The 19848-nt window shown below is 37.4% G+C and overlaps 1 protein-coding gene across 2 annotated transcripts in view; it reads left to right on the top strand.

Moving 5' to 3' along the window:
* The window catches only part of PKN2 (protein kinase N2), a 156526-nt gene that overhangs the window by 100420 nt on the left and 36258 nt on the right, over positions 1–19848 (top strand). For both annotated transcript variants that reach the window (XM_051856284.3, XM_089337099.1), the window contains 2 exons: positions 8257–8442; positions 9773–9882. In XM_051856284.3, coding sequence (XP_051712244.1) covers positions 8257–8442; positions 9773–9882 — 296 coding nt within the window. The remainder of the gene's footprint in view (positions 1–8256; positions 8443–9772; positions 9883–19848) is intronic.

Below are 19848 nucleotides of genomic sequence, written 5' to 3'. Positions count from 1 at the left end.
AGCTGGGTAGGCGCTGGGGGATGGGGGTACAATGAAAGAAAGGTAAAGAAAATTCCACTAAGCTCTTCTATTGAGTTGTATTTGCCTTTTTAAATTTTTATTAAGCATTCACTTAGTTATGGTAAACCTTTGGCTGTTTTCCAGAGTTCGTTCTTTTTTTTTTTTTTTTTAATATTTATTTATTTATTTGAAAGAGTTACATAGAGAGAGGGAGAGACACAGAGAGAAAAAGATCTTCCATCACTGACTGACTCCCTAAATGGCCACAATGGCCGAGCCTGGACCACACCAAAGCCAGGAGCTTCATCTGGGTCTCCTATGTGGGTGGCAAGGACCCAAGCACTTGGGCCATCTTGCACTGTTTTCCTAGGCCATTCACAGGGAGCTGGATCACAAGTGGAGTTGCCAGGACATGAACTGGTGCCCGTATGGGATTCAGGCATCACAGGCAGTGGCTTTACCTGCTACACCACAACCCTGGCCCCTCAGAGTTTTGATCAAGTTGATTCTATTTTTGCCTTTTTTTCCCGAGTTTCTGTGGAGAGACTGACTTTGGAGTTTCCTACTCTACCATTTTTTCTGAGATTGCTTACAAAGGCTGATGTGGCTCATGTGATTAGGACTTTTGTTACATGGACTTTACAAAATCCATGTTTGCTTATCAATATGTATATCAAAAGAACTGTACCTTTAAAAATGTTACTGAATATTTTGAAGTATTCCTCAGGTTTGTGTAGCATACTGCCACACTGCAGTTGTTTTGATTATCAGGGTTTTTTTTGTTGTTGTTTTAAAATTTTATTTGTTTATTTTATCTGAGAGGTAAAGAGACAGAGGAATAGAAAGCACCATCTATTAGATCATCCACCAAATGCCCACAACAGCCGAGTTTGGGCCGGATGAAAGCCTGGAGCCCAGAACTGGATCTGTTGCTTCCCAATCTGTACACTAGCAGAAAGCTGGAATCAGGAGCAGAGCTAGGCACTTCATATGGACTGGGAGTGATTTAGCCCCTACACCAAAAACCCACCCCTCAGTGAGTTTTATATTATGACAAGATTTTACATTAAGTTTGCAGTTAAATTTTACTGTTATCTAATTAAGTTCTGTCTAAACCTGCATTTTTCCTAATTCAGCTCTTAAATCTGAGATAACCTGGTATGTCAAAATGAATTCACATGGGTACAACAGGATATGTTAAGTTTTTGAGGAAAACACAACATTGCTACACCTCGTACAGTTTCCAGGCAAACTACTTGCTCATGGTAATTGCAGTTTCAATATTAGGTGTAGCTACTTTCCTTTCAGTGATGTCCTCTCTTGGTAAAGATGGATTTTTCTTGGTTGCTATGATTTTTTTAATGAAATATGAAAACCAAGATGGCAGTTTTCAAACTGATTCCAAAATCTGAGATGTTGGGGGCCTGTGCTGTGGCAGAGTAGGTTAAGCATCTGCCTGTGGTCCTGGTCCAAGTCCCAGCTGCTCACTGGTTCACTCACTATGGCCTATGAAAGCAGTTGAAGATGTCCCAAGTACTTGGCCCCCTGCACCTGTGTGGGAGACCCAGAAGGAGTTTCTGGCTCCTGGCTTCAGATTGGCTCAGCAGCAACCATTGTGGCAATCTGGGGAGTGAATCAATAGACTTCTCTCTCTGTCTCCCTCTCTCTGTCTGTAACTCTGCCTCTCAAGTAAATAAATGAATCTTTAAAAAAAAATCTGAGATGTTGTATGGTCCCCCATAAGCACACTGCATCCCATTAGGAAGTAATTTTGCTTATTTAAGACTGAGATAAAAATATGGGGTTTTTTTTTCAGTTATATATGTTATTTTTTCAAGTAGGTATTATTTTGTGAAGATACAAGATTCTCTGTATTTGGACCTATTAAACAGAACTGCTAGATACATCTTTTGTCCTAGAGGTACAATGAAAACATTTTTAAAATTTATTTTTTAAAGTAAGTTTATCTTTTCATTCCATTTCCACAAACTTTTTTTAAAAAAAAGATTGATTTATTTATTTGAAACTGAGACTTAGAGATTATCCATCCAGTGGTTCATTCCCCAGATGGACACAACAGCCAGGGCTGAGCCGGGCTGAAGCCAGACCTCCCACTTGTGTGTTAGGGGCCTAAACACTTGGGCTATCATCTGCTGTGTTTCCCAGACCAATTAGCAGAAGCTGGGTCAGAAATAGAGCAGCTGGGACACGAACCAGTGCCCATATGGGATGCTGGCATCACAGGTGGCGACTTTACCTATTAGGCAACCACACCAGCTCTACAAACTTACTTTTAAAGACTTATTTATGGGTCTGGTGCTGTGACACAGCAGGTTACGCCCTGGCCTGAAGCGCTGGCATCCCATATGGGTGCCGATTCTAGTCTCGGCTGCCCCTCTTCCCATCCAGCTCTCTGCTGTGGCCTGGGAAAGCAGTAGAAGACGGCCCAAGTCCTTAGGACCCTGCACCTGCATGGGAAACCTGGAAGGAGCTCCTGGCTCCTGGCTCCTGGCTCCTGACTTCGGATCAGTGCAGCTCTGGCCGTTGAGGCCAACTGGGGAGTGAACCATCGGATAGAAGATCTCTCTCTCTTTCTCTCTCTCTCTCTCTCTCTGCCTCTCCTTTCTCTGTGTAACTCTGACTTTCAAATAAATAAATAAATAAATCTTTTTTTAAAAAAATAAATATAAATAAATCTTTTTTTAAAAAAATATTTTTTTAAAAAAAAGATTTATTTGTGTATTTATTTGAAAGATAGAGTGAGAGAGATCCTCCATCCTCCATCTGCTGGTTCACCCCACAAATAGCCACAGCCAGGACTCAAACCAGCATTCTAATATGGGGTGCCGGTGTCAGCAAATGATGGGCAACCCACTAGCCACATTGCTGGCCTGTGAAAACATTTTTAAAACATTAAAACTGAGAAAACTTGGAGTCTCTGATGTTCACCCTACACACTATGATACCTGTCTATGTTTCTAGTCATATCTTGTACAACTCCTGCCATGAAACCTATCACAAACTGATTTGTTCACAGTGCTTACCCTACTCTGCTTAAATGTCTTTGCTTTATTCTTATTGAATGTATGTGTGTGTTTGTGTGTGTGTGTGTTTGTGTGTGTTTTAATCAGAACTGGAATATATGCCTGTAAAGAAAAAAAGACCTTGTCAATTGTCTATGAGGGCTCTTTTAAAAAATTATTGGATGGGGCAGGCGTTGTGGCGAAGTGAGTTAACACCCTGGCCTTAGGCGCTGGCATCCCATGTGGGCACTGGTTCTAGTCCTGGCTGCTCCTCTTTTGATCCAGCTCTCTGCTGTGGTCTGGGAAGGAAGTGGAGGATGGCCCAAGTCCTTGGGCCCCTGCACCCGTGTGGAAGACCCGGAGGAGGCTCCTGGCTTCAGATTGGCACAGCTCCGGCTGTTGCAGCCATCTGAGGAGTGAACCAGCAAATGGCGGACCTCTCTCTCTCTCTCTCTCTCTCTCTCTGTGTCTACCTCTCTCTGTAACTGTGTCTTTCAAATAAATTAAATATTTTTTTAAAATGATGGAAATGCATATCATGAAAAAGTATGCATTGATTTAGAGGAATTTTTGTGTATTTGTTTGTGTCAAAATGAACTTAGCCCATTTTCCCACAAACTTTTGTAATACCCTCATGCTTGTAATTCTCCCCCTTGCATAGGGCATTTTACACATTCAACAAATACTTCAGTAATAGTATTTGATAATTAGGGGCTGTACTTCCATTTAAGTTTCACCATCTTTTGGCTCACAGTTGAACACATTTTAATACTCAATAGTTTCTGAATGATTCATTAGTTAAAACATGGTTTCAGATATTTGGAGGGTGAAATATTGTGTTAAGACATCCTCATCCCATTGGAGTACTTGGGTTTGTGTCACTACTCTGTTTCTGATCTGGCTTCCTGCTGATGCACACCCTGGGAGGCAAGGCTCAATGAGTTCCTGCCACCCACATAGGCGATCTGGACTTAATTCTAGGCTACTTGCTTCAGATTGACCCAGCCCCAGTTGTTGTGGCCATTTGGGGAATGAACCAGTAGAGAGAATATACCTCTCTCTATTGCTATCTCTCTTTCCCTCTCTCCCTCCCTCCCTTTCAAATAAATAAAAAATAAAGAAATAAAAATTTGGAAGTTAACAGTATTTCTGAAAGAGCAATAAAGCTGTATTATAGGAACCCTGCTGATATGACTAGAAATTTTTTTCCTCTTCAATTCAAATCTCTTCTAGCCCCTAATTAGAACTTTAATCTTTTTCAGTAATTTCTTGCTATTCTTCCTTTTCTTATTGCAGTTCACACAAAGTGATATAAATTATCAATCTAAAAAAATTTTGAAATTCTTTGGACATGTTGATTTTTTTAAAAGAAAATTTATTTAAATAGCTAGTAGACTATAGATTAAATATAGAGTAAATAGGAAAAGAAATAGTGACATTAATAAAGGGTTAGACATGATGAAAGATGAACATGAACAAATAGTAAGAGCATGGTCACCACGTGCTTTTATATGTGGTTTCTCTTCATGTATAATGTGGAGATATTGAGTAAAATACTGAAATTTTTAAATATATTGCTATTTTGATGGAAGTATAATTGAAGTTTTTTGCTTCATATTTTGAGAAATTTAACAGTTTTTAAAACAGGAAATTTCCTCACAATTGAAAGCTTGTTATTCAATTGTACCAAAATGAAATACTTAGTAATATTAATAAATAAGATATAAAAACACTTTTATAAGAGAATTGAGAGAAAATAAAAAGCATTTACTTGTTCTAATAGTTACTGCTTATGAACACAAATATTTACCTGTTGGATTTGCTTGTTTTAAAATTTTCATGTTGTGAGTTATAAAGAATGTAATTTGAAGCTATTTCTAATATGGTTATATACCCTTGCAATTGTGTCACCTTATAAAAGAAAGAAACTTATATGTATTTAATAAAGATCTTAACTCCCTCAAGATTATTTTTCCCTAAATGAAAACAGGTGTGGAGCATTGACATGTCCTGAAATACTGACATTACTAAAATATTTAATAAGCTACCATGGTTGGAAAATAGTAGCCAGATGGGTTCAGTTTCCCCTGGATGGCTTTTACACTGAGCATTTACAGTGGAATTCAGCTAGGTTTGCCATTTTAACAACAAAAAAAGCAAATAAAGTACAAACACAACATGTTGTTTCTTTTGAATTAAAATGAAAGTACTATCTACTGTACTTAATCTGTCTTACTACTTTGCAGTAGGATTTCCACAGCCTAAGGAAACATAATATGAATATTGAAGCTCCACCCCATTACCTTTCTTTTTTTTTTTTTTTTTTTTTTTTGACAGGCAGAGTGGACAGTGAGAGAGAGACAGAGAGAAAGGTCTTCCTTTGCCGTTGGTTCACCCTCCAATGGCCGCCGCGGCCGGCGCGCTGCGGCCGACGCACCGCACTGATCCGATGGCAGGAGCCAGGAGCCAGGTGCTTTTCCTGGTCTCCCATGGGGTGCAGGGCCCAAGCACCTGGGCCATCCTCCACTGCACTCCCTGGCCACAGCAGAGGGCTGGCCTGGAAGAGGTGCAACCGGGACAGAATCCGGCACCCTGACCGGGACTAGAACCCGGTGTGCCGGCGCCGCTAGGCGGAGGATTAGCCTAGTGAGCCGCGGTGCCGGCCCCCACCCCATTACCTTTAACAGCTATGTTGAGGCATAATTTACTTACCATAGAATTAAACCATTTAAGTATACAGTTTTATGATTTTACAGTAAATGTGTATGGTTGTGCCTATCTTCATATCCAGTTTTTAGAGCAGTTTCATTGATGGACAGTTGATGTACAATGAGTACACATTTTTAAAGTGGAGAGTCTTGCTTTCCTATTTTCTGATGAGAAATCTGCTGCCATCCTAATCTTTGTGCCTCTGTATGTTAACTTGGTTTCTCTTTTGCTGATTTTAGCATTTTCTGTTTATCACTTATTTTGAGAAATTGGACTTTTGAATGGTTTATTTCTGTTTGGTGATCATTGAACCTCTTGAATATTTACTGAATTTATTGTTTTAATCAAATTTGAAGAATTTCAAGCCATTATTCAAATTTATCTTTTGTCCCCTACTCTGCTCTTTGTCAGAAACTTCAATTGTACATACAATAGTCCACTTGAAGTTAAACTGTTCATGTATGCAATGTTCATTTTTTAAACCTATTTTTTCAAGTTTATTAACTTTTTCGTTTTTAATGTTTAAACTGTCACCAGTTCCATCTGCTGTATATTTTTAAATTTTAGTAATTGTTCTCTTTATCTCTAGAAATTTGATTTGAATCTTTTTTATTTCTTCTAATTAACTTTTGAGTAGGTGGAATATATAATTTTGAATAGGTGAATAATAATAATAATAATCATTTTAATGTCCTTGTATGATAATTCTGACATTAATGTTAGTTCAGCCTCTACCTTTGTGGTAATTTGTATTGCAGCAATATAAAAGAAATAAACCTGGTAATCTTGGGTTGAATGTTAAATGTTGTACATTTTACCTTATTGAGTACTAGATGTTTTTTGTTTGCTTGCTTTTATTTATTTATTTGAAAGTCAGAGTAACAGAGATCTTCTGTCCACTGGTTCACTCCCCAGATGGCCGCAATAGCCAAGACTGTGGCAGGCTGAATTCCTCCACGTTTTCCATATGGGTGGCAGGGGCCAAACACTTAGGCCAACCTTTGCTGCTTTTTCCAGGCCATGAGCAGGGAGCTGGACCGGAAGTGGAGCAGCTGGCACAGGAACTGGTGGGGATGGGATGCCGGCCATTGCAGCCTGCATAACCTACTATGCCACAGTGCCAGCCCCAAAATACAGTTACTTAGAAACAATCTGATCTTTTTGGAATTTTTTTTTTTTTAATGCGGGACAATTGCATCATTTACTCAGGGAGTAATTCTCTATTTCTAGGTCAAGGTTCTACTGGGTATTCCCACCAATGCCCTGTGAATTTTCAAGCCTACTTGGTGGGAACAGACACCATTCCTACCTGTGTGCACTGAGTATTGTTCTTTCTAATCTTTTTCAGGTGGCTCTTTCCCCTGCCTCAGGTATTTTCTTCACAAGCAGGTGCTGATTAGTACTTTGTTGAATATATTGTGTGGGACCCTCTAAATCAGGAGTTTTCTCTGGATAGCTCTCTCCTTTCTTTCACTCTGCCCTGTGAACTCTAGCTACCGTGGTCTCCTCATACTCTCATTTCTGTCTCTTCAACCTGGTTCCACCTGAGTTCCCCTTCTGTCTTGGGTATTAAGACAGTAAACTGGAGCAGTTTTAAGGTTCATCTCATTTGTTCCCATCTTCAAGGAATTATTGTTCGTTGCCTGATGTCCAGTGTCTGTAAAAGTTTTTTTCTTTTTTTTTTGTTTTTTTAATTATTTGAATTGGGAAGTTTTATTACTACTTCATGGTTAGAAGTGTAAGCCCTTTAGTTACTGTTAATTAATGAAAAATTTTAAACAAAATTAAGTTTTACTTGTTTGAATTTAATGTGATAACTTTTACCAGGAAATATTTCTCTACAATGCTATGCTATGTGCAACATCTAAAATTTTAATAGTGAAGTTTTAATTTTATTGTATAGAACAAATAATGACCTAACTCCACAGCTCTTCATTTTCATTTTTAATACCTGGATGTAGTATTTGTGTAATAAAATTGTGTTATTTTATACTTAGATAATTACCACTCCGAATTGTGTGACTAAACCATCATAATGGGAAAAAAATGTAATTTTTATGTTTTAAGTAGAACTAAAATCCATTTATTTATGCAAAACATCTGCAGAGTCCTTTCTTATATTAATTACATAATTTAGAAAACATACTTATTCACGTAGTCAGATGTCCTCCTTTCTTATTCCTATGTGTTATTTTTATAGATATTTTACTTAGCTTTGTATTTCCCCTTCACATTTTCTATACATATATTTCTATATTTTTCTAGGTATTTCAGAAATGAATATTTAGATAAAAAGTATATGTAACTTGTTTTATGTAATACAACACTTTGGGAGGTACTGTTCTTTACTATAAAATTTCTTATAGTTGTCTTAAGTTTTCAGTAGTTTCTCTAATTAAAACAGGAAAGATAATAGTTACCTCATAGATTCTCTGAGAGAAGAGTTTTGTATTTTAGTAAGTCAACAGAGATACAGTTTTGTATAGTAAGAATTAATGTTCTTATCTGATATTTATGCCACCAGGTACCTTGGAAGTTCGTCTTATGGGCTGCCAAGATATCCTAGAGAACGTCCCTGGACGATCAAAAGCAACATCGGTTGCTCTACCTGGTTGGAGTCCAAGTGAAACCAGATCATCTTTCATGAGCAGAACGAGTAAAAGTAAAAGCGGAAGTAGTCGAAATCTCCTAAAAACTGATGACTTGTCCAGTTCAGTAATCAGACTTTTTTTTTTTAATCATATAAGAAATTAAAGGGACTATACAAGGGACATGGTGATGGGGAAACAAAAGAATGGGAAGCGTACAAGTTGGACAAAACCCTTTATAATTTTTATAATGTAATTTTAAAATATTAATGAGGCATTGGTGGTTTAGTGGCAGAATCCTTAGTTTCCACACCCTCGCCAATGCAGACCTCTACAGACTTCTTTGCTGGGCAAACCTTTGACCCTGTGGTAAAGACACTGTGTTTCATACCCAGCTCTAGCCTTTCAACCCAGCTTCCTGCTCCCTAGGAGGCACCAGTGATAGCTCGAGTAATTGGGTTCCTGGCTTACCCCGACCATTGCAAGCATTTGGGGGAATAGACCAATAGATTGAAGCTCACTTTCTAGCTCTCTTGTCCCTCTCTGCCTTTCACATTAATCAATAATTGTTTTTTTTAAATTGTAAATAAAGAACATTAAATCCTATAATAATAGGAAACAACATGGCAACAAATTTTACTTTATTGGAAATAAACTGATAAATAACAAATTACTTGGAAGAATGGAGTAAATGCACACACACACATACAGATGCATTCACAAACATGTACAGATACATTTTTGTGCCAAGGTGAAGCTGTGCAACGATTATGAGATGTGTCTTTCTTAAACAGGATCACATCTTGGTTCTTTAATGCTTCAGCAACACTACTAAACTCACATTGAAATGTTGATACTAACTATTAGATCAGATATATTTACTGAGATAATAGCCTAGTAGTCAACTTTATTGGGGGTAAAGAGGAGAGGGAGAGAGTAAAATATAAGAGGTTTAGAAGCACTTTGGAGATATTCTGAAGCTATATGTAACTATATAACTGGTGAGCAAGGGATGGAGGCTCAAGCAAACCTGTGATAGAGTACAAAGGGCTTTCCTGAATACGGAGAGGCACTTAAGGAAGAACATGAAAATAAAAAAAAAAATTTAAGGCAACAGGCTCTATAAATACCAAATTAAGAGAGAGAAAACAGGATGATTAATATTAATATACATACATAGAGTGTGGTCATCTGTTGCTCTTTTCAAATATTTTAATGTAAACAAACCATATACTAGTTGTATTTTTATGAAACGCAAAGAATGATTTGGGAAGATAGAGTGGGAATGCAGGTATATGTAAAACAAGTCACTTAACATGCAAAAGCTTCAGTATTTATAATGAAAAATCTTATTTTCAAAGGGTCCTAAAGACTTTTATTGCTATTATACAGTGGTACTTCACTTTTAAAGATTTAAAGTTTTTAAAGCAAATTAATAAATTTTAATTACAGATGATGTCTGTGCTGTGTTGAAGCTAGACAATACTGTGGTTGGTCAAACTAGCTGGAAACCCATTTCCAATCAGTCATGGGACCAGAAGTTTACACTGGAACTAGACAGGGTAAGAAGAACATTTTACTTGAATTTTCATTTTACTTATAAATTATTTTGAATATAAGTTTTATTTCTTAGAACATTTTAAGGAGTTTTATTCTTAAGAAGAAAAGAACAACCTAGGTATTTTTGACATTTTTCATCTGATGACTTATTATGAACCTACGTAAGATACAGGTGAGTATCAGATTGCTGCATTTGTACAGTATTTTGAAAATGTATAGTTTATATTAACTTGAAAAGTCAGAAGCCAGATCAAATTTAAGGTGTTTTTTTCTATCTTAATAATATATAGTCTCTAACTAACGTGATTCTTCTAACTCACCATTTGAAGGTTATCTTAGAAACTGAATTTCAAATGAGCTATTTAAAATACTTTTCCAGTTTATCTTTTTCTTCACAGTCTGCATCCATGGTCAGGCCCTTATTGTTTTTCTTGTTGATTCAGATACTCTCTGACACATAAAAATGTATGTACTTAAAGTCCTTAGCCTTTCATGTATTCCAGTTTTATTGTCTTTAATGCTGTCTACTTCATTGAGATAGGTGAGGATGAAGTCCATGTAAAAATCTTAGAATTGTGATAGAAACTTGATTAACATAATCTACGAACTAATCTCTGTGACTAAGTACCAAACTGATCTTCAGAGAATACTACTTCCCCACAGGTATTCATTTTCAGATTTAGGATCATTTATTTATTCATTGAAACCATTCTTTTATTATTTAACAAATACTCATTGATACCTACTCTATACTAGGTACTTCCAAGTGATAGATTAGCAAGGAACAATATAAACAAGATCTCTCAGGTTCCTTCAAGGAACTTATACTTTATTGGCTTTTCAGTAGGTACTTAATTAGTTGCAGACTTTTTATCATTACATCAAAACCAACTGTATGAGTCTACCATTTCACTTCCCAGACATACTTTTATTTTAATACTTTCCATTTAAAAGATATTGAGGACTTTGCTAGGCTGAAGTCACTTGTTGATAGTGAGGATGGGAGACACATATCAGAAGAGTTAGTTAAGAGTTTTATGAGGGGTAAATTTGAGGGACAAGAGCCTAAAGGCATGTAAATTGGTATAAAGCTGTTCTAATAGTACAACTATAAGGTGATAAGAGCTTGAAGTAAAATGTAACAGCAAAGATATATGTGGGAAATGAAGGAAACTCAGTATGACTTAATAACTAATTAGGTATGCATCCAAAGGAAGGAATTTGGCTATAAGTGACAAAATTAATAATACCACAGAAGTTGGAAAATATCTTAGAAAGGAATAGCTTCTATTTAAATAGTTTTTCAGCAGTTAAAGATAAGGAACTGGAGGTTGAGGCTGCATAAGTAGATTTGGAGGTCATCTGATTAGACTTCATAGTGACACCATCCTAGTGAGTAAGATCCATCTATTCAGGGCCAGTGTGTGGCACAGTGGGTTAAGCCACCACCTGCAATGCCAGAATCCTATATCAGAATGCCAGCTCAAGTCTCAGCTGCTCTACTTCTGATCCAGCTACCTGCTAGTGTGCCTGGGAAGGTGGCGGATGATGGCCCAAGTGGTTGGGCCCCTGCCATCCACATGGAAGACCTGGATAGTTCCTGGCTCCTGGCTTTGGCCTGGCCCAGTTCCAGCTGTTGTGACCATTTGATGAGTGAACCAGCAGGTGGAAAATCTATTTCTGTCCCTCCCCCTTTCTCTCTGTCACTCTGCCTTTCAAAGAAATAGCTAAAAATAAATCTTGTAAAAATATATCATTCTGCAAATATTTATTAAGCAGTTTATATGTGCCTATCATTTTACTGGGTTCTAGGTTTATAGACATAGTACTACCCAGTGCTGAAATGAAACTCATAGACTTAACAATCGCTGATCTTATTTTCTGTACCAAGTGCCGTTCTAGGTGTTGGTAATAATTGATCAGGATAGTCAGAATTCCTATACTTACAGAATTTATATTCTACAAAGGGAAGATAAATAGTAAATAAGTTTTTTTTTTAATCTGTATATATAAAGTGAAGGAAATAAGATGGTATAATGGGAGGAAGTAGAGGATTGATTATTTGAGATAGGGTGATTAGAGCAAGTCTCTTGAGGAGGCTACCCTTGACCTCAGCCCTGATGGGTGCAAAGTTGGAGACTGGCTAAGATTCTGGTGAGTGTTCCCAGCAGAGAAAACAAATAACTCTCTTGAGATGGGAGAGACCTTGATATGTTACAAGAAGGAAAACAGGAAACAGAGAAGAGTAGTATGAGTAGAACAACAGAGGCAAGTAGATGCCAAATTACTAGGGACTCTATAGATTATGAGTTGGAAGACAGTTCAAGGGCTTTCAATAGGAAGACTGACATCCTCTGATTACTTACAGTAAATGATCTAAAAAATGCATATCATTGCTATAGAACTTAAAAGAAAAGTTACTTATATTGGAAAAGAATTTATTAAAAAGAAAATAAGGCTCCAACAACCAAATTTTAAGCAGTATTTCAGAGGTAGAACAAAAAGAATAGTTTGCCTAGGAATAAAAACCTTTAAAATTTTAATCTATTTTAGAGACAGAGAGCTCCCATCCACTAATTCATTGCCTAAATGCTCCTGGTTAACAGGAGCTCAATTTCTTGAGCCATCACTTTATAAGTTGGATCACATCATACATAAATCATTATGTAAGCTTATCAAGGAAGAATTGCCAGAACAGTGCGATAATGAACATCCTATCACAGATGGAATAGTTGAGGAAAAATAAGATTTTAAACCTGCTATAGAAGAGATTGAACAAAGAACTTAGTTTTACTTTTAGAAGAAGGAACAAGTGAAAAGAAATTAGAACAGGAATAGCAGTGAGGTTTCAATTCGTGTCACAGTGTCCATTGATGGGTAGGAACTTCGTGGAGCTCACCCTTGTGATCTACTTCAGTTTGGGTGCTGGTTTTTGAGGGGATTACTCTGATTGAGGAGCAGTGTTTGCCAAATACATGAAGGGACTGACTGTATACTTCGGCTGTGCAGGACAAAGCAGACGTAAGCTAGTGGCAGATTTCATTTCAGTATAATGAAGTGCTGAAGAAAGCACTATGATCTCTTTATCATTAAAGTCCAGTGAGCAATTTATGAGAGACTTTAGGGAATTCTTGTATCAGAACAGTGTTGGACTGTAAGATTTTTTTTTTCTACTGAGTTCTGGGAATAATTTAGCATTGTTATAGTCTTTACTTTCTTTACTTTCTTCTCCCCATGCCTGTCATTTATCCCCAAATCTCCAGAAGGACTCTAAAATAATTCTGTGTAGGCAAATATGTCAGGTAATCTGTTGTTCTCCCCTCTTTACCCTGTGGAAACATCTTTCCTAGGGGCTTTCCATCTTCTCCAATCTAAATAGCTGTTACACAGCTTTCATCTTGAGATTTCTCTTCAATATCAAACTGAGAATTCCCTCCTTCTGTTGTATCACTGAGTCTTAGGTCACTCCTTCATCTTTCTTCCTTTACTTCCTGATGTGGCTGGTGGAATGTATCTTCCATTTTCATGTGAGGAAAGAATGAATGAAAGATAAAGTTTTAGAGGCTAGCATGGTGATACACAGCAGGTAAAGCTAATGTGCCTGGGAAAGCAGCAGAAGATGGCACAAGTCCTTGGGCCCCTGCACTCACATGGGAGATCGGGATGAAGTTCCAGGATCCTGGCTTCAGCCTGGCCCAGCTGTGGACATTGCAGCCATCTGGGAGTGAATCAGCAGATGGAAGATCTCTGTTTCTCCCCTTCTCTATAACTGCCTTTCAAATAAGCAAATCTTTTTTTAAAAAATTAAAGTTTTAGAGATTTTGCAAGTTTGAATAGACCTTATTCTACTATCACACTTGGAGTATAGAATTCTAGGTTGTAGATTATTTCATTAATAATTTTGAGGAGTTGTGGAGTTATTTTCTAGTGCCAGTATTAAAATTGAGAATTCTTTGATCTCAGTGATTTTTCATCTTTGGTTATGATCTGGCATATTTTGCTAAATCTCTGAAAGGTTGTAAGCTTTTCATTTTTTTTTCACTAGAATTCTTAAATTTCTTTGTATTTGATGGGAAATTTTGATACCTTTACTGAAAAATTTTATCTTAGACCAAATATTTGCTTTCTTTTTTTTTTAATTTATTAACCTGCTTTTTTTTTCTTTCATGGGAGCAGTATCATCTCTCACCTTGTTGAATATACCAGTTTTAAGTTTCTTCTTGCTGAATTTTATGTCTTTTCTTTCTGAGATTCCTTTTCTGATCTTTGTTCTCATACTACAGATTTGATGAGATGTCTAGCCATCCTTACTGTCTTGACAATGAGGCATTAATGTAACTGATTGAAAACTTTGTAGGTAGGGCTATCCATATTCCAAATTAGTTGAAAGATAAAAATGACTAATTGAAAATAAAATGTCCTCTAAGTTACTTAAAAATAAACTAATATTTTGAGGCTGGCGCTGTGGCAGGGAGCCTCTGCAACGCCGGAATCCCATATGGGTACCAGAATCCCATATGGGCACCTGTTCAAGTCCTGGCTGCTCTACTTCCGATCCAGCTCTCTGCTATGGCCTAAGAAAGCAGTAAAAGATGGCTCAAGTGCTTGGGCCCAGGCACCCATGTGGGAGACCTGAAAGAAGCTCCTGGCTCCTGGCTTCAGATCAGCTCAGCTCAGCTCCGGCCACTGCAGCCATCTGGAGAGTGAGCCAGCAGGTGGAAGACTTTTTTCTCTGTCTCTCCCTCTATCTGTAACCTTGCCTCTCAAAGAAATGATAAAATCTTTTTTCAAAAAAAAACTAATATTTGAAAATGTAGTTGGGTATGCAACAGTGAAGTCGAATGAGGTCCCTTCAATCACTGTGGACCATGATCGTATAAAACTTAAGGCACAGGGAGAAGAGAAACTATATGTTCCATAGAAAGCCTGGTTCTCAAGGGGAAAAGGAAGCACTGGGTTAAGTTACTCTTGTGCAGTTACTCTCCCAGAGTTTTCTAACAAGTAACTAACTGACTTTAGGACTAAGTAAGGTTGTAGAGGTAGGGACCCATTTAGAGAAAATGGGGAAATTATTTATCACAAAAGCCATTATGATGAGGAAGATGCTTTCTTGCACAAGATGGAAAAAAAATTGCACGTGACATCTTTATTAATGGGAAGTAAGACATCCTAATAGAACAAAACAAGAATAGGAATACAAGGATGTTGCATTTGTAATATTGTACATGTATGAACTGCCTGATGTTAGGCATATTTTATATCTTACATGCTGTTTTATTAACTTGTGAAGCCATATAATACCCTTCTTACCTCTCCTTGTTGCTTCCAAATTTTACAAGTATTAAATAGCATATCATACCCTCTGAGACTATATTTGTGTGACTCCTCTGAAGTTATAAACTGTATAATCACCTACATTTTTTTCATCTCTATAATTTGTTGACCACGAGGCACTCTCCAGTATTCAGGAAGGATAACTTTGCCTCTTCCTTCACTCCAACATTTGCCATCTTTATGAGGGATTTAAAATGTAAAGTTCTTTGAATTCCTCAGTTCCAGTAGGTTTAACTTCTTTGTTACTTTAGCAAGGAATTCTTCTACGCCGCAGACATCTTAAATTCAGTAGGCTGAGCTTTCACCAAACCTCTCATTTGTTCTCCTAAATGAGATAACTATATAAGGCACCTAGAATGCTACCTTGTACATGATGATTACATGGTACGTGATACTGCTTGTTACACTTATTCTTCTGGCTCTCTTTCTTCTTTACTGTCCTACCACAAAGCTAGGTATTTGATCAAATATTTCCATTTCTTGTCTCTACAGTTTTTTCATGTCATCAGCTCATGCCATCAGCTCCTTCCAAACTTAATTTCCTTCTCTATTTACCTAAACCAGTGTGACTGTGAATCCTTTCCTTTCTGATGCCTCACAGCATCCTTTACCCTTTTTCTTACAGCACACCGCTATGGAGACGCTCAACAGCAAATCATTCCCACCAGCTGTCTTCCTACTATGATACACTGAATACCACTGAAATGAATCAAATCTTTTCTATGAACTTTAGTTTCCAACCTCAACTGGACTTGGAAAAGTTATCACACATTTCAGATCTTTATCCCACTTCTAGCAGTTTCTCACCTGTTTCTTCAAGCCTTTTATCTGAACTCAAACTCCACTGTTTCTGTGGTACAAATTGGATTAATGCTATTAGACCTCAAATTACTTCTCTCACCTGCTAATTTTTCTGTATCTTTCTCCTTGTTTTCAGAGAAAGCAATCTTTCTCTTTCCTGTTTGAGTCTATGATCATGAAGTTGTCCTCTAGTTTGTATTCTTTGTAGTCTCTTTTTTTTAAAAAAAACTTTTATTTAATAAATATAAATTTCCAAAGTACAGCTTTGGATTACTGTGGCTTTTTCCCCCCATAACTTCCCTCCCACCCTCAACCCTCCCATCTCCCGCTCCCTCTCCCATCCCATTCACATCAAGATTCATTTTCAATTATCTTTATATATAGAAGATCAATTTAGTATATATTAAGTAAAGATTTCAACAGTTTGCACCCACACAGAAACACAAAGTGTAAAGTAATGTTTGAGTACTAGTTATAGCATTAATTCACATTGGACAACACATTAAGGACAGAGATCCTACATGAGGAGTAAATGCACAGTGACTCCTGTTGACTTAACAAATTGACACTCTTGTTTATGGCGTCAGTAATCTCCCTAGGCTCTTGTCATGAGTTGCCAAGGCTATGGAAGCCTTTTGAGTCCGCCAACTTAGATCTTATTTAGACAAGGTCATAGTCAAAGTGGAAGTTCTCTCCTCCCTTCAGAGAAAGGTACCTCCTTCTTTGATGGCCCATTCTTTCTGCTGGGATCTCACTCGCAGAGATCTTTCACTTAGGTTTTTTTTTTTTTCTCTTTTTGCCAGAGTGTCTTGGCTTTCCATGCCTAAAATACTCTCATGGGCTTTTTAGCCAGATTCAAATGCCTTAAGGGCTGATTCTGAGGCCAGAGTGCTGTTTAGGACATCTGCCATTGTGAGTCTACTGTGTAGCCTGCTTCCCATGTTGGATCTTTCTCTCCTTTTTAATTCTATCAGTTAGTATTTTCAGACACTAGTCTTGTTTATGTGATCCCTTTGGTTCTTAGTGCTATCATTATGATCAATTTTGAACTGAAACTGATCACTGGGACTAGTGAGATGGCATTGGTACATGCCACCTTGATGGGATTGAATTGGAATCCCCAGGCATATCTCTAACTCAACCATTTGGGGCAAGTCCAATTGAGCATGTCCCAAACTGTATGTCTCCTCCTTCTCTTATTCCCACTCTTGCATTTAACAGAGATAACTGTTCTGTTAAATTTAAACACCTAAGAGTAATTGTGTATTAATTAAAGTGTTCAAACGATAGTATTAAGTAGAACAAAAAAAATACTAAAATGGATAAAGTATTAAGTTGTTCATCAACAGTCAGGACAAGGGCTGATCAAGTCACTGTTTCTCATAGTGTCTATTTCACTTCAACAGGTTTCCTTTTTGGTACTCAGTTAGTTGTCGCTGATCATGGAGAACATATGATATTTGTCCCTCTGGGACTGGCTTAATTCACTCAGCATAATGTTTTCCAGATTCCTCCATCTTGTTGCAAATGACCGGATTTCATTGTTTTTGACTACTGTATAGTATTCAATAGAGTACATATTCCATAATTTCTTTATCCAGTCTACTGTTGATTGGCATTTGGGTTGGTTCCAGGTCTTAGCTATTGTGAATTGAGCTGCAGTAAACATTGAGGTGCAGACAGCTCTTTTATTTGCCAATTTAATTTCCTTTGGGTAAATTCCAAGGAGTGGAATGGCTGGGTTGTATGCTAGGGTTATATTCAGGTTTCTGAGGAATCTCCAAACTGATTTCCATAGTGGCTTTACTAGTTTGTATTCCCACCAACAGTGGGTTAGTGTCCCTTTTTCCGCACATCCTCGGCAGCATCTGTTGTTGGTAGATTTCTGTATGTGAGCCATTCTAACCAGCGTGAGGTGAAACCTCATTATTGTTTTGACTTGCATTTCCCTGATTGCTAGTGATCCTGAACATTTTTTCATGTGTCTGTTGGCCCTTTGGATTTCCTCTTTTGAAAATGTCTATTGAGGTCCTTGACCCATCTCTTAAGTGGGTTGTTTGTCTTGATGTTGTGGAGTTTCTTGATTTCTTTGTAGATTCTGGTTATCAATCCTTTATCAGTTGCATAGTTTGCAAATATTTTTTCCCATTCTGTCGGTTGCCTCTTCACTTTCCTGACTGTTTCTTTTGCAGTACAGAAACTTCTCAATCTGATGCAATCCCAAATGTTAATCTTGGTTTTGACTGCCTGTGCTTCTGGGGTCTTTTCCAAGAAGTCTTTGCCGGTACCTATATCTTGCAGGGTTTCTCCAATGCTCTCTAATAATTTGATGGTGTCGAGTCATAGATTTAAGTCTTTAATCCATGTTGAGTGAATTTTTGTGTAAGGTGAAAGGTAGGGGTCTTGCTTCATGCTTCTGCACATGGAAATCCAGTTTTCCCAGCACCATTTATTGAATAGACTGTCCTTACTCCAGGGATTCGTTTTAGATCCTTGATCAAATATAAGTTGGCTGTAGATGTTTGGATTGATTTCTGGTGTTTCTATTCTGTTCCATTGGTCTATCCATCTGTTTCTGTACCAGTACCATGCTGTTTTGATAACAACTGCCCTGTAGTATGTCCTGAAATCTGGTATTGTGATGCCTCCAGCTTTGTTTTTGTTGTACAAGATTGCTTTAGCTATTCGAGGTCTCCTGTGTCTCCATATGAATTTCAGCATCATTTTTTCCAGATCTGAGAAGAAGGTCTTTGGTATTTTGATTATTATCACATTGAATCTATAAATTGCTTTTGGGAGAATGGACATTTTGATGATATTGATTCTTCCAATCCATGAGCATGGAAGATTTTTCCATTTTTTGGTATCCTCTTCTATTTCTTTCTTTAAGGTTTTGTAGTTTTCATTGTAGAGATCTTTAACGTCCTTGGTTAAGTTTACTCCAAGGTATTTGATTGTTTTTGTGGCTATTGTGAATGGGATTGATCTTAGAAGTTCTTCCTCAGCCGTGGCATTGCCTGTGTATACAAAGGCTGTTGATTTTTGTGCATTGATTTTATACCCTGCTACTTTGCCAAACTCTTCTATGAGTTCCAATAGTCTCTTAGTAGAGTTCTTTGGATCCCCTAAATAAAGAATCATATCGTCTGCAAAGAGGGACAGTTTGAGTGCTTCCTTCCCAATTTGCAACCCTTTAATTTCTTTTTCTTGCCTAATAGCTCTAGCTAAACCTTCCAGAACTATATTGAATAGCAGTGGTGAGAGTGGGCATCCCTGTCTGGTACCAGATCTCAGTGGAAATGCTTCCAACTTTTCCCCATTCAATAGGATGTTGGCCGTGGGTCTTTCATAAATTGCTTCGATTGTATTGAGGAATGTTCCTTCCATACCCAATTTGCTTAGAGTTTTCATCATGAAAGGGTGTTGTATTTTATCAAATGCTTTCTCTGCATCTATTGAGATAATCACATGCTTTTTCTTCTGCAGTCTGTAAATGTCGTGTATCACATTGATTGTTTTGCACACATTGAACCATCCCTGCATACCAGGGATAAATCCCATTTGGTCTGGGAGGATGATCTTTCTGATGTGTTGTTGCATTCTATTGGCTAGAATTTTATTGAGGATTTTTGTGTTAGTGTTCATCAGAGATATTGTTCTGTAATTCTCTTTCAATGCTACATCTTTTTCTAGCTTAGGAATTAAGGTGATGCTGGCTTCATACAAAGAATTTGGGAGGATTTCCTCTTTTGATTGTTCTGAATAGTTTGGGAAGAATTGGAGTTAGTTCTTCTTTAAATGTCTGGTAGAATTCAGCAGTGAATCCATCTGGT

Source organism: Oryctolagus cuniculus, chromosome 7 (assembly GCF_051225735.1).
Source record: "Oryctolagus cuniculus isolate XC-2025 breed Fujian yellow rabbit chromosome 7, ASM5122573v1, whole genome shotgun sequence".
Taxonomy (NCBI): domain Eukaryota; kingdom Metazoa; phylum Chordata; class Mammalia; order Lagomorpha; family Leporidae; genus Oryctolagus; species Oryctolagus cuniculus.
This window is presented reverse-complemented; position numbering and strand designations above follow the sequence as displayed.